The 15,801-nt window shown below is 35.6% G+C and overlaps 1 protein-coding gene across 1 annotated transcript in view; it reads right to left on the reverse strand.

Annotated features, from left to right (window-relative positions):
• Positions 1-5,653: 5,653 nt before the first annotated feature.
• The window catches only part of LOC106719777 (T-box protein H15), a 62,760-nt gene continuing 52,612 nt past the window's right edge, over positions 5,654-15,801 (reverse strand). The window contains exons 5-6 of the mRNA XM_014514220.2: positions 15,464-15,699; positions 5,654-5,957 (exon numbers count right to left, since the gene is read on the reverse strand). Coding sequence (XP_014369706.2) covers positions 5,654-5,957; positions 15,464-15,699 — 540 coding nt within the window. The remainder of the gene's footprint in view (positions 5,958-15,463; positions 15,700-15,801) is intronic.

Genomic DNA, 15,801 nt, shown 5'->3' on the forward strand with positions numbered 1-15,801 from the left:
CACTATTTAGAACCTTCTTTTGATTTTGTCCTGTTGGTCACGTCTTTCCCGGACGCTCTGATGCATCACACTTGCACGCGAACTTCACATATATCAATTATCAACTCGTTCGTTCAGCATTCGAGTCGCCGACAGTCGTCCAACAAAGTTGAACTTACGAGCGTGGCGTGGCACGTAATTTAAACAAAATGATAGCACGTCTACAAGTTTCTAATTTAACGATTAACGGACTTTTATTAACGGAAGTTGAGTTTAACGGAAGTTAACGAAAGCGTTAACACTTTTTGAAGTTAACTTAAAAGTTAATCCGTTAAGCAAAATGTTAACTTCGTTAATTAACGATTAACGGATTAACGAGTTAATGCCCAGCTCTGCCAATTATTGTTAATAAATTAAAATCCTTTCTAAGTGCCAGAGACTTGGCTAATAAGACAATAATTTTTAACCTCGTCAAATTATCTGTGGTATAGATAATTTTATACTACTCTCAATCTAGTATACGTATACGTGCTCGCGATCTTTATTCAGTATCCATTCGCACTCACAGAACATTAAATCCTTCGGAGCTTTCTTCGAACCAATGTTTCCCTTGAAAACTAATCAGCGACGGCCATTATGGGCCCGGCCGGGGCGCGTCTTTACGTCCGCTAATATATCTCGAACGCTCCTCGGGCGAGGAGAGCGCACGTCCCCGAGAAATTAGCCCCGACAACTCTACAATAGTCCATAATTATGAAATGTGTTGTGATTCTGAAAGGATGTGCAATTTTTCTCTGGCGGTGAACAATGCGGGACGGTAATGAAAGGAGTCAATCAGTGGGCCGCGAGACGCGTCTGCGTTAATTTATGCACTGCAGTTCGACGGCTCGACAACTCGGCGGTTCAGCGAGTGCGCGGCCCTTGCCCACTAATGTTCCTGCCGCGCGGACAAAGGCCAATCAACTTAAAAGTGACAAAAATCTTTCAGTTTTTTTTTTGTATTAAACATCCTAGCGAGACAAATACGCACGGCATGAAATCCATTTTAACTATCGTATAATATTTCTCAACAGTAATATTATACGATATTATCGTATAATATCGTATAATATTACTCTACCATTATTAAAAAGTTGTTCAGAAGTTTCACTATAACTTATACTAATGATTTTTTCTTAAATTAAGAAAAAATCCAAAAGTTGATTCACGACTTATTGTACAATGCGGTCGAACAGGTGACAAACGGGACTTAGTTTCTGAAAATAATATTTAAATGCATTAAAAATGATGTTCGCTGTACATACTAGAATTATACGCACAATTTGCGTGGCTGTCACAGGGCGCGGTATAATTTCGCGATGGCTACAAATCCATCAATACCCGCCTCGGGCCACGGACGCTTTCAATTTGTAGGCCGCTTACATCGCCAATTACCGACAGACGGAAGGCTGATCATCATCGATATACGCTTAATAATGCCTAATGATACTTAATAAAGACGGGATATAAAAGTGTGACGATTATTTATTGTGCGTCTCGTAAATTTTAATGGTCCAACGCGTCAAGAAATTCCCGTGGGTACTTTATTTATCCTTACATTCGCGAGTTTCCCTTTTTCTGTTTTAATTATAGAATAATATGGTATATTTCAAATTTATGTGTTATTCGTTTTTACTACGAATAAGTTGAAGGATAGGTCACAATATGAATATTAATTCCTGCACCTTATTTATTCATTTAGTATTCAGAATATTATGCGTATATTAACTTTTTTAGGTATACACGTGCCTAAAAATTATATATAGGTATATTATTTATAACTGTATGGCAAAGAATAAGCGACGTTTAGTCTTTCAGGTTTCATTTAATTAATAATATTTAATTAATAGGTATTATTATAGACTAACCAATAACATGAAAATTATGCGTGGGGGCGTTGCATTCGGTTTTTTATAACATCATTTTCTAAAGTACGCAATGAAATTAGTTCCATTTCTTTCTGTAATATGACGAGCTATTTTATATTCCTGGTCTGACTATAATTAATGTAATTTATGCCCAAATTATATTCTTTTCATTGTTTAACTAATATATTAATATTAATGGTGTTACAATAATGCACAGTTATGGTTAACCTTTACGTATCAACGTGTCATTTTTCTACGGAAAAGATAAATGTTTATAGATGTGCCATTAAATCATTTTAGCTTTGTTTATTAGGGCCCATTCTGTAGAGGAGGGATCACTTTCGTTCGCTCGTAATATACCTACTTTATGTTTTTTTCGAAGTCCATAATATTTTTTCTAATCAGTGACGCGTCAAAAAATGTTTCACGTGCCATTGGTTCGCCAACCCTGCACTAGTTCATTTGTTACTAGGGTCTCATAACTCACGGGAGGTTACACATTCTGAAACTTTAAACAGGAAAACTCAAAATATTAGTTTCTCCCAATATTGGCTAATCGTTCTTCTTAGTTGGTATCTATTTAATAGTTCTATTTATAATACTTTGAGAAGTGTAAATTGATAAATAGTTTTGAATATATTTTAAGTCTATTAACCAATAGAAAATATTCAATTGTTGAACCCATTCTTCTTCTAAAGACTCTTTAACCATGATCTATTTCATATTTTGGCGCATCATAAATTTTATCCTACGTATTTATTTACTACGTCTAGAAGAGGGTTTTTTCTCTATTATTATTATACATAAGACTTTTTTCTTTAAAAAAAAAAGAAAGGACGTATATACAAGCTAAATAATAAAATAAAAGTAAAGTTATTAAATTGGTGCATGATTCTTTTTTCAATTTTTTGCGCGCTCTTTTTTTGTTTTTATTTTCATAAGAGAGGTAAAGCGCCTATTATATTTTGGAGGATATATTTTCAGGTACATTACTGGAGATTAATTGGATATTTCAAGTATTAACATATAAAATAAAACAACAATACAATTTCATTTTGTTTATTAACACGTAAGGCGACACCCTGATATGTGACACTACACTCACGCTCTGCTCACAATATACTGGTAAATAACAATACATATATAAAAGATAACCTCAAAAGATAACCAAATTATTTAAAAAATGATTTTACCAAACAAATACATGTCAGTTTTATTGATTGGGAATTTAATAAGCAATATTTTCTAATTAAATTATGACAATTCGGAAAAACGTCTACTCTTTTAATCAGAAGCTAACACTAATTTTCCTTCGATTTCAATGTTTACTTTCAGGAAATTTACCTACAAATAAATATTAAACATACAATAAAACAATAATTACTGATCATTTTAATAAACAACAATAAAAACATGTGAAGAAATACAAACACTATTGTAATGTTATCGCTGCTTAATGATTTAATTTTATTCTAAAATGTAAGTAGTTGGAAATGAAGCTTAAAAAAGAATTCGTCAAATACTATATTTTTCAATAAACATATGACATTCATCTGTGGAAAATCGTTAGAAAAATATTCATATAAATTAGTATTTATATTTGAAACAAACTATAGTATCAGTGAAACTAACAGTTACCAGATAAACCACACATGTAACATACAATGAATTTTTAATATTAATATAAAACACAAAATATCTTGTCTGTCTTGAGGTCTTGAATAAAACACGATAGTAATAGAATTACAAAATCATTCTTTGAATAATAGATATACATTTTTGTATACTATTTTAATATATATTTTTAATGGAGCAGCGACTACGATTTATATATCTACTTAACATATACCATCTCAATATATCTTATACATTACAAACCACTACGTGCCTATTTACAGTGCTTATTCTAAAAAAATAATTTAGTCGTCTACTATACAATACATACATCTTGTAACTCTATACACTAATGGAATATAAATAATCTTAAATACTACAATATACACACAAATACATTGTAACGCTGTATATTATATCACTTGGATTGGATTGCTTTATAAGTACAATATTTCGGACATACAGGATCAAAACTGGTTAAGTCCACTACATTTTTTTTTCACTTTTAATTAAAATTATATTTTAGGAATGCTTAGAAATTTTAAGTTAATTTCCAATAATATATAGGTTAATAACTTTTAATTTGATATATTTGATTTTGCATTTTATTTGCAAAATATACCTCTATACTGTTTTGAATGGATATAACCAGTTTTGGTCCTATTATTTTATTTTCTGCATGAATCACTAATTACTTGATAAACATTAAAATTAATTTCATTTAATCCCATTTATTCCATGGCCTTAACACAAAAAAGAGTAAGTGTTGTCACAGATTATAAATAATATCGATTTTATTTCGTCAGTTATTATATCAACCACATAACAAAGTTATAGAAAGTTTCCACGGCAGAATTAAATGTACAGTCAGGGTCTTTACAGTTTCCACTTACAGAAAATTGCCGTGTTCCTTGCAAAGAGATAAACTCCGCTCCTTTTTAAAAAATAAGCAATTAGATAGCAGTAAGTTGCGGAAACGGTGTCATAATAGTAAAAAGCAATCATTCGTATACCACTGACCGAACTTTTTTCGTACAGTCACATTTAAAAGCTACATCCTATTGGTTCTAAGTATACTCGTCGTCGGCTCAATGCTTACGAAACGTTCAAACGATTGTCGCTTTTAATATAGAATACCTCCAGATTGCCTGATAGTACATAAACAGTGTGTCTTTTTCTGCAATGAAAACTAATGCTTTAACAAAATCAATAACGTTTACATTATGTTTTTAGCTGTCCATGTCTTTCTTATTGTAGGTTTAGGTCGCCGTGACACTTGTATTTGCACATATTATTGTCTCTGTTCTTTCACAGATAATGCAAGGGATGGCAGTTTGTTTTAATACAAGTACCAGTGCAGTTGGATTCTGCGGTTAACATTAGGGAAAAGGTTTATTGTGAAATTAATAACGATTTTAATTTTTTTATGGATATGGAATGTATATGTTAAAGCAAAAAAATGGTTACATTATATTTTAGCAGTACAAATCTTACGTACGAAAATGTTTTATTCCATATCATGGTAATTTGATATAATAAAAAAAAAGTTATCATAAAACATGGATTTTACATAGTGAAAAATATAGAATTAATAAATAAAATTCTAGTAAAATAATCACGTTTTCAATATTTATAATTATCCATCACTTTTCACACATTATATTATCACTTGCATAAAATTGTTAGTAGGTAAAGTGTAAACGATTATTCTTTGGTTAATTATAATCTTCATTCTACCAAGTTAATTGTGAATCCGAGTAAATTATAGCAAGTCATTTATATGATGAAAACATGATATTCAAAAGATTCCCAAGGTTAAAGATCATGAACCAGGTAACTGTTGTTTAAATTGATCTAACTATACAATTAAAATTATTATTTTCTTGGGTAGGAACATTGAAATTACGCCTTACATTACTATCATTTAAATCAATTAATGACAATTTTCTATTACATTGCTACGTTAACTACGTTAAATACAATATGTTATAATACTTGTAGGATACCACATCCAATGGTCACTTACACCAATACCCATTGAATATGGACACACAGTCAGTATAGTCACAGCACTTTGATAGTTCATATAGTTCAATGACTTATATCTTCTTTCAATAACTTAGTTACAATCCTGGATAATGTCTTTTAAGAGCTCACAGAGGATGTCGTGGTGAAGGCGAGTGGTCTGGTCGTGGGTGCGTGGGGGGCGGGTAGGGGCAGTACCTGAGCGGGGCGGGGGGTTTCTGCATCCAGAGGTCGGGGGGCAGGGCGAGAGGCTGCGGCCAGGCGGGCCAGGCGCGGCCGCCAAGCGCGAGCAGCTGCAAAGCGGGCGGCGTGCGCGCCCAGGCCGCCCGCTTCTCCTCTTCCTCAGCGGCGCTGCCTGTCCCCGGCCCTGAGTACAGCCGCAACGGAGAACGCAGCAGCTGCTGCTCCATCAGCATCAGCTCCATTGGGTCTCTGAGAAAGTAGAAAAGTACAACATCAGATACAGGCGCTCATATCGGCTTTATTTTACTAATTGAGTTATGTCTCTTTATATCTACAATATCATCTGCCCATGCAGTTAAAACTGTAGAAGATTATAACAATTCAACAAAAACGGTTTTTCGCTACGAAGTTATATACTAGCTAATATACATTTACACCTATTAATAGTGCAGAAAGTGTATTTTACGGCGTTGAAGACGGAATTACTTTCTAGACTTAAATCACGCGATAAAACTTAAACCGAGCCAATTTCATTTGCTATAAGGCGTATGTATGAAAACAGAAATTATTAGAATTACACTTAAGAATCACTTGAACTACTACACATACCGACTGGCAAAAGGCTTAGCTAATGGCCTCAGTTCTCTGCAATTAGTATCGAGGCGAACGAAATTAAATTACACGTTAGCGACGCGACACGCCACGACGGACGTGCGCTCGACAACCTCATGCAACACCTCGAACTGCTTAGTGATACAGACAGACTGACGTAATGTCACGACTCGTATACATCGTGGAGAAGGCACGACTTGTAAATACTACGAAAGGTTTTCCGATATTAAGTCAACTCATTTCAGATAACTTATAACGAGTGTGGCATAACAGCTATAATGTAGCCAGAAAATTTCAATTTGAGAATACAGAAACAGAAATATAATATGATTATGTATCCTCTAAGCTGGTGTTCCGGAACGGGAAGTCGTGTCTGTGAGATAGTAATAACACGTATTTGGGTAAGAGTGCTGGACAGAATGTGCGCCTGCAAACTCGAGGTGGATTCCACGAAGCCCGTGCTGCGTGGCTGTACATTGGTTCTCAGCGGCCCGTAGCCTATAAACCCGGCTTCTGGGAACGAAGCGCCCGCCGGCGGGACACATGATGTTTTCAAATATCGTAAAACGTTATTACGGCGTATGGCTTGGTGGTATTATTGTTGTCATAGACATGACAATTACTCAGTCTTATATAGGCTGATATATATATAATATTTTCTTAGGGGCAACCAAGTGTATGAATTATAAAGTGGATACTCTGAAGAGAAGTAGAAGCAACTATTGTTGGTAGTCGTCGGTCGGATACATAAACTTTCATAGAATGGAATTCATATGTAGGAAAAAGAATTGTGACACCTGATTCAGAACCATAGACTATAAGATGTAGAATGTGGTGAAATACGTGTCTGGAGAAAAGAGTTCGAAATTTAAATATATTTAACTGGATTTTACGCATCAAGCAGCAATAGTTTAAATCTATAAGTTGGTCAGTTCGCGACTATTGTTTCGTCGAATCAGATTTACGAGTGCACACAGTTTGCCGTTAACGAGGCGAGCGGCGCAGGCGAGTAGCGCAGGCGAGCGGCGAGCGGCGGCGCGACTCGGCGGTTTTATAGCGACGCAGTGGCTGATGGCCTTTATCGGTTCCCGGAGGTCGCGCGACCGCCGGGGAGCACGCTTCCCGCTAACTCGCTATTTTCGACTCTCTACGAAATAATCGTCCGGCGCACGCGTGCAATATGAATCTTGCACGCCCGCTCTATAGAATTCGTTAGTTAGCGACGGCCGGTTTTGCACGAGTTGAACTGAGTGGTTATTAACGTGTGTCTTGAAATACGAGCGTCGACGGGCGCGGGCTAAACGAGCGTGACGATGCTCCGGAGCGAACGCGAGTCGATCGGCGTGACGTCTCGAGATGCCGTGACGAATTTAATCTATCACCGGGCGAGAGCCGCGGGCGCCGGCGGCGGCGGCCCGGCAACACAGGTAGTGCCCCGCTAGTCGCCCGCCGTCCGCCGCTCGCCGCTCGGTGCCCACACACGCCAACCGAAACATAGATTTTTTATCAGGTGCTTAATTTCCACAAAAACGTAATGGTCGGCACATTATCATCGTAACCGTGTATTATCTCACGAATATCTCGACGTCAAAACAACTTCACACGGTCGATTCAATTTGATTATTATGTTATTAGTTGAAAAAGCGTGTTCCGTTTATTATAAATCGGAGATGGCCTACCATTTTAACGGAGATTGCGTCGCAGCTGAGACTCTAATGTGTGAAATAGTTAATATCCACAACGAGGCAATAAACCAGAACAAATCTTAATATGCATCAGGTGTCTGCATGTGACTAAGCTTTGACTTTCAAGGTTCCACTTTACGGTTTTATAGATAATGACAGTGTTAATTCGAAGAAGTATTGTGATAATTAATTTTCTTACAGCTGTGCTAGAAAATTATATTGGAACGTTTTATATTGTAGAGGTTATAAACATCACCACTCATAAATATTAATACTTTATTATTGAAGTCGGTCCTTCTGTAATTATTGGGTATTAAAATAACTCCATCATCTCAAAGTATACGGTACAAGTTTACAACCTAAAGGTGTACTAATGGGGTCATCAAAGCTCACTGCTTACCACTAAAGTCTTGAAATCTTACTTAAATTATAAATGCGAATGTACATATGAATGGATTGATGTTTGTAATTGTATATCTCCAGAACGGCTTCATAAATCATAATGCAACTTGGTATAGATGCAGGACACAGTTTGGAAGAATACATAGGCACCCTAAATCCTTAAATTATATACGGTTTCCGAGAGATATACCGTTTTTTACATATTAACTCGAAAACTCCGCAAAGGGTTAGTCTATATATCTTCTATCTGTACAATTATTAAAATTGATGAGTCTGTATGTAATATTAAAATGTCATAGGTATATTACTTATGAAAAAAAAACAAATTTCAAAATTCGTGTCTGTCTGTCCACAAATCCACATTTCTAATCTTCGAAACGGCTGCACCGATTTTAACGGGACGTTTAGGTATTGGACGGTAGCATAAGTGTGCTTTAGTTTAGACGAAATCGCGGGAAACCGCTAGTTTGTCATAAATATGGTAAACTTTGTAGTAGGTACATATGTACGTATGTATGTATGTTAGCGTTTTCATTAGGACATACGATATTTATTGGTTAAAAAAGTTTTAGATGAATGCAATTCACTCAACTTTACCGACGCATCATATAAAATTCCCCCTATATTTTGAATCTTATACAAAAAATCTTAAAACTCTATATGCAAATTCCTTACAACACTGAGATTCTTCTAATAACATAAATAACAATTCCTTACGTATCGATGGTGGTGCGATACAAGGCGTTATACCGGGTGGTTATGTCGTTTCGGGTGCTGCGGGGGCGTTAATGGCGTATTTATTATGATCTCGGTATCAGCAGTAATAGCCAACACTCTGCGCCGGCAAATTACAGGGCGGCAGTTCTAAGAGGCCTGCGCTAGACGCGCGCCCACCAGTTATCGATGTTACGATTGCCGATCAAATCGAATACGCGAGCACCTCGGGTATCGATATTACAATACGATTGCTGATCGAATATGAATATCGATGAACGAGCGCACGATGCATTCGTTCATCAGATAACTTTGAAACATGATTTCCTTTTCACGATACACAACATGATTTACTCGTACAATCGACTATTTTATTCAATACAAAAAATATACCTTACTACGAACTAGTAGAGAATGCTTAGAGTAATGTATAATTATGATTCTACCATGATTCAAAGATGTGCAAAAAACAAAGGAACACATCCTAAAATACGCATGGTATTATTCAATTACATTTATTTTATAATACCTATTATATACGAATGTTAAATATCGATATATTAATTAAAACATCGACAGGTTGGTCCATCCCTAGCAATAACACTCACATACCGGACAGATTAGCAGGCATGTAAGGAGATAAAAAATTTTAATGGTTGTTCTCATGTCCCTTTAACAATATTTTAGCAAAGTGTATATTTATATTTTTACACTTAATCATTCCGAAGTTTTATAACATGGATAAATTATCACATAGGTAGTAGCCGTGGCTATTAATAATAATAATAATTTTCGTAGATTAAAGTGACTTGTGACTTCATGGGTGTAGTTTGTAAGAATAGAGAAATGTTTTTGGAACGAAGTTCCTTATCGCGCGTTGTGAAAGGGGACTAGACGGAAAAAATTCTTACGAAAAGTTGTCACGACACTTTTTCCTATATCACCATGGCAACGACTTGACAATATATAACGAAAATTCAATAGAATAAACATTGGTTCCTTCACTAATTAATTGAAAGGAACTTCGTTCCATCCGGGTGTCCCTTGACACCTCTCAAGTTTTTTATTACTACCGAAGCGACTGCTACCATAGACATCCGAAATTGCAGATGCCTTAATCGACGGAGGAAGGGACGGACAGCAAGAGAATACTACTTTCTATGCGTCCCCTCCTCAGTTAAATCTACTGCCCCTTAAAATTCTGGTAAGGGAAAGATAACTTAAATTAGTCCTCCAGCACCGCACTCATTACTTCAACTTCACGCTTGTCTTCTGTGTGGTCGCGGCCGCATCGGTCGTGCCGACCCATTCGTGCAACAGATGTTGTGCTGGCGTGTACCATTGTTAAAAAGTTTTTGTTTACACATGTTATATCAACATATCGGTTTCGACCTAATAACTCGGTTATAATACCAGTGTCAATTCGAAATGATTGGTCAAATATTCCAAGAATAGAGATAAAGACGAGAGAAAATCTATCAGCGTACCTTGTCATATTGAAGTTTCACTAAAATTTCTGACTGTAGAGTATAAATTACATTCGAATAATAGATAGAGGTATAGTCAAATTAACCAGTTGTATATCAGCTACGAACAATTGTCAAAAAAAAATCCAACTAGCGGGAAAGTTAATCGCAGGTAATCAAGGCGGAGGTGCGGCGAGGCATAAATATAACACGTCCTAAACAACTCGGATTGAGAGCGGTCGCGGTGGGTTGCGGGGGTCGCGAGAGCGCGGAGGGGGCAGGGGGCGGTGTTGTATTAATTAATGGATGCAACCGCTATGCCGTGCTAATAACACCGTCCTCTGATTCCCACACGCCGCCGATTTATCATACTTATTGTCTGGCGATTTCGGACGTCAGCAAAGGAAGTCATTAAGACTCTACTACATTAGTTGAAGCGTTTATACTTACTTGTGTGTGGAAGTAAACTAAAGCGGTGATTAGTTTTCTACTTTCGGACTCTTTACTACTTCAAAATTGTAATTGTCGTTGAATTCGATCTTTAAAAAAGTTCTTGTAGTTTTTGAAGATTATACTTGATCTATATTCAGTGCGTATATTCAAGCTATGTTAAAGGTTGTAGGTATCTGTTTTGAACACTTAAAAATAGAAGAAGTAGTGTTAAAAAACTACGTAATGAAGCTTTTGAACGATGAAATTACCGTGTGGCATAGTGATTAAAGTATACATCTATGGGATATATAGGATTCGAATTTCCACATACAAACTTTTACTTTATCTACCATAAGAAGAAAATTTGACAATGAATAGTAAATCTATCTTCAAATTCTAGTGCTTAAGATGAAATAAATTGTCAACTATCTTGTTTGGAATGGAACCATCCATGACTTATCATTGGTTTCTGAGACCAAAATCCTTGTATAGAAACATTTGGTCTAAAAAACCAGCGATTACTTATATACTTAGAAGAAACACAATCGGCGATAAGTGCTAAATACCCAGCATGAGAATAAACAACTTGTAATCCGTCTCTACTTATTACATTTAATTTTATATTAAAATATTAGTGGACCGGTTTCTTAAATCTTGACATTCGAGGAGCGGACGGTAAACGATGTGACAGATGTTAAGTGTGGTCACTTCGTGAGATAACATCGTATTCGTTGAACTGAATTTGATCGACACTTGAGTTCGGTAGCCGATGCTGACATCTATATACGAAAGAGAGTGGCCATAATTTCTAAATTATTATCGAACACGTGGAGTTACTTGTTTGAATATCATCAAAGTAGTAGTACGTACAAAGTAGTACAAAATATTTCCATTTTGTATTATCCGCAATTCAATTCTTTTGTCTATCCCTTTTTGTATAGACTGATACCGAAGTTAATTTTTTTGTTGCAGATAGCAGTTTTCACAAATGGGATAACCCATTTATCGCTCTTCTTAATAAAATAACCATTATATTAAAAGGCGTGTTTGAGTTGCGAGGTGAGGCATGCGGGAAGCGGGACGAGAGGCGGCCAGCTAATTGCCTTGATAACATCTGGAATTAGCCTTCAATCACTCGGCGCTAGACAATCAACGCCGCTTCCTACTACGCCGACACCGACACTGATGCCGACACCGACTACTATCAATTAATACAAATCGGTAGCCGTGTACTGACGCGTTCCCAGATTGAATTATTAATAGATTCGATAATTTTTCCCATCACGTTAGCTACGGATGTAGCGTGACTCAGCCTGTAATCGGGTTGAAATCAATGTTTGTAATATTATTGAAGTAATATTAAGGCGATGAGAGACAAAGACGTAAAATTCTGATATGTCACTAATACTGTCGTTAATAAATAACTATCTTGGCATTGGACATTTTAATTATGTACTAAATATGTTTATTACTAATAACGACGAATGTATTAAACAAATAAAACAAATCATTTCAATACGAACTATAAAAGTCACCGTAATTATTTAGCTATGCAGATAACAGATAAAGCGATGTAATTAAATACACAGCAATATCAAAATGTTATTCGTAGTGCAACCTAACTGTGAATTAATATTTCGAATAGTCAATAAATAAATTATACTAGTCTGTATCCACATTCCTGACAAATAAACAAACACCTGATAATTATATCAACGGATATAACTAAAGGCAATTTAACACGTCATTGAAGGCTCGTCGAAAATTACCATGAGTTTTCGACACTCGACGATCGAAGCGAGAATAATTCGAGTTGAGCGTGTTGGCAAGATGGCCGCAGGCGAGCGGTCCGAGGCATCGCACCGATGGCCGGATAATAGAAATGCGCTTTAATTTGTCGTTTAGGGCATAATGAGCGCGGGCCCTGTGATTACGCGCCGACGCCGCGGGCTCGCACCTCCGACCGCCCCGCCTCGCCGTGCCCCGCACTGCCCCGCGACCAAGCCGAGACGTGTCCGGCGAAATATAGCGCCCAACCTTAAATTAAAATTCACACAACCATCGTCCGTCATGAATGCGCTGACTTATTTTGGGAAGTTAGTCTTTTATTTAGTTATCGGTACTCATAAAAACCAAACTATGTCTTTTGCATGTTATACATTTATATTTTCGTCCATAGTAAATTTCGATAAGTGTTCATGTAATATTAAAAAATTAAGCGCTTGTTACCACTTTTTAGTATTCCTAAATATTTACGCAATATCTGTTTTTATTTTTATTTTTTTAGAATTTAATGGTTGATAAAATTAAGCGCCAGTTGCATGTTAATGTTTTTTTTTACTTGACTAGTCTATCGTAGTAGTGGTAAGTGTTTGTAAAACGGCTAGCGGCAATCTCTCGCCTCTAGACCTCGACCACCTTTACATTTAATATGTAGAAAACGGTATTTTGCTACATTATTCTGCACTTGTAACTTGCATATTATTGAGCAAAGAAAACAACCAACAACCTATCAATTACCTTACGCATGAAAATAATATATCCGTAATTTGTATAATGTTGTACCGTTTTCGATTTACCTAACAAATAACAAATAATCGTTCGTAGTAAAAACTAAAATCGTTTATCTAATAACATTCGTAATAGTTATAATTAGAGGATATAACTTTACGGGGCAGATAATTTAATCAAAAATTTGCCGTCAATATAAAAAAAATCCAAATTTTGTTACATTTTTACTTTCTAACATTACGTAAAGAAATGAGAGATAGGAGTCAAAATTAAAGAAAAAAAACATTTGTTCGTTTTATATTGTAGTCTATAACTGTATCTTAATCTTTAATTTTGTAAGTCCATCAAGGCTTTCAATGGTTAAGAGTTACCGTTTAACCAAAACTACGCTACAGTAGCGTTGCATTGCTGTGCTATCACCGACGTCATTTCAACCGCTCACCTCAAACGACGTATTGGACACACATTTTATTAAAAGCTTAGGACAGAGAAAACCACTATAACTACTTATTTTAAAGTGGTGGGTTTCATTTTACTCTTACTAATATTATAAATGCAAGTGTTTAGATGGATGGATGGATGGATGGATGAATGTTTGTTACAAGACATCTCTCCAAAACGGCTTAACGGATCAAATAGAAATTTGTCATAGGTATAGAGCATAGTCTGGAAGAACTCATAGGCTAGTAATTGAGTTTTTCCTAATCCCTTGCGGACGGAGTCGCGGCCGACAGCTAGTTTTTAATAATTTGGGGGATATCATATACTACTGTTACATTAAGACACTCATAAACGGGATAAATAGTTCAAATAAAAAAATAATATGAAGAAAAAATATACCGATTAATGTATTTAATGCGTACGGTAAAATATGTATTATTTTAATAAAATCTATATCTATATATATAAAAGAAAGTTGTGTTAGTTACACCATTTATAACTCAAGAACGGCTGAATCGATTTGACTGAAAATTGGTGGGCAGGTAGCTTAGAACCAGGAATAGGACATAGGATAATTTTTACCCCGTTTTCTTTTCTTTTTTTTTTTTTTTTATTCCGCGCGGACGGAGTCGCGGGTGAAAGCTAGTATTTAATGTTTTTGTATGTTTTTGCCCGATTACAGTTAAAGTTACATTCTAATATTACTTTGTAAACTATACGCTTCATTAGACGTTATCTGTTATTGGTTTGCAAGTTGTGGTTGTTGTGGTTTGAAAAATTGTATAACAATACTTTGATGTCTTTGTGCTAATTGACATGATATGTTAAGATTTAATTGTAATTATATTTTAACAATCTTAACTATAATATTAATTAATATAGATTTATAATAATCATAAGCTCCTAACGATAGTAATTAGGGATCATTTAACTATTTTGTTTTCTTTAAACACATGCATTAACATTTTACAAAGAAGTAACGCTATAAAACTTTTATGTCATTGGCATTTCAATGCATTTATCGTTTTAATAAAATACACAAGATAATTAAGTATATCATAACAACCAGTAATAAAGTATGCATCTATTTAACAAATTAATAAGAGAATAACATTGTATTAAGTTAAAGGTCATAGGGCTTTTCTTACGACTGTGTGAATATTATGTCCTGTGATCAGTTAAGAGTTTACTGTTATTTCTATGAACGATTTAAATTACGATTGAATCATTTATCTCTAAGTTAATCATTGTTTAACATAATTTAGGTTAGTTGGCATCGTAAGTTAATCAGATAATTTAACGATTATTACGGTTAAATTAATAGCAGTATTAGTTGAACAAAAATAATTTCAAATAAACACAATTCAGTCCGGACAAATGCAAATAAAATCGTTTAAATGTACCAAAATTAAGTGGACTAGGTATACGTTTGTGGAGTAGGTATACCTACGTTGGTAGAATAGAGTTTTCTAAAATTATATTCAATGTTTACCTGTCGAAATCGGTGAGCCGAGAGGAATCTCTGAACCCTTTGGCGAACGGATTGGAGTCTATCTTGAGTTTGGTGATAAGCTGGTTCTGGTAAGCGGTAACGGCGGTGAACACCGTCTCTGGGAACACGAAAGTTCTGTGCTGCTCGCGGGACAGGTCCGTGATAGGTCCTCCGCCCTCTCGCACCTTCACCAAGTGGATGCGAGGCTGGTAACGATGCATTGAGTTCAATACGATCTGTGGAATGTTAAATAGTGTTAGAATTTAATGTTTAATTTGCGGTATGCCATGGAAAGGAGGTTATTGAAAAGAAGAAATGCGTTCCGGAGGCCTATTTTA

This window comes from Papilio machaon, chromosome 1 (genome assembly GCF_912999745.1).
Source record: "Papilio machaon chromosome 1, ilPapMach1.1, whole genome shotgun sequence".
Taxonomy (NCBI): domain Eukaryota; kingdom Metazoa; phylum Arthropoda; class Insecta; order Lepidoptera; family Papilionidae; genus Papilio; species Papilio machaon.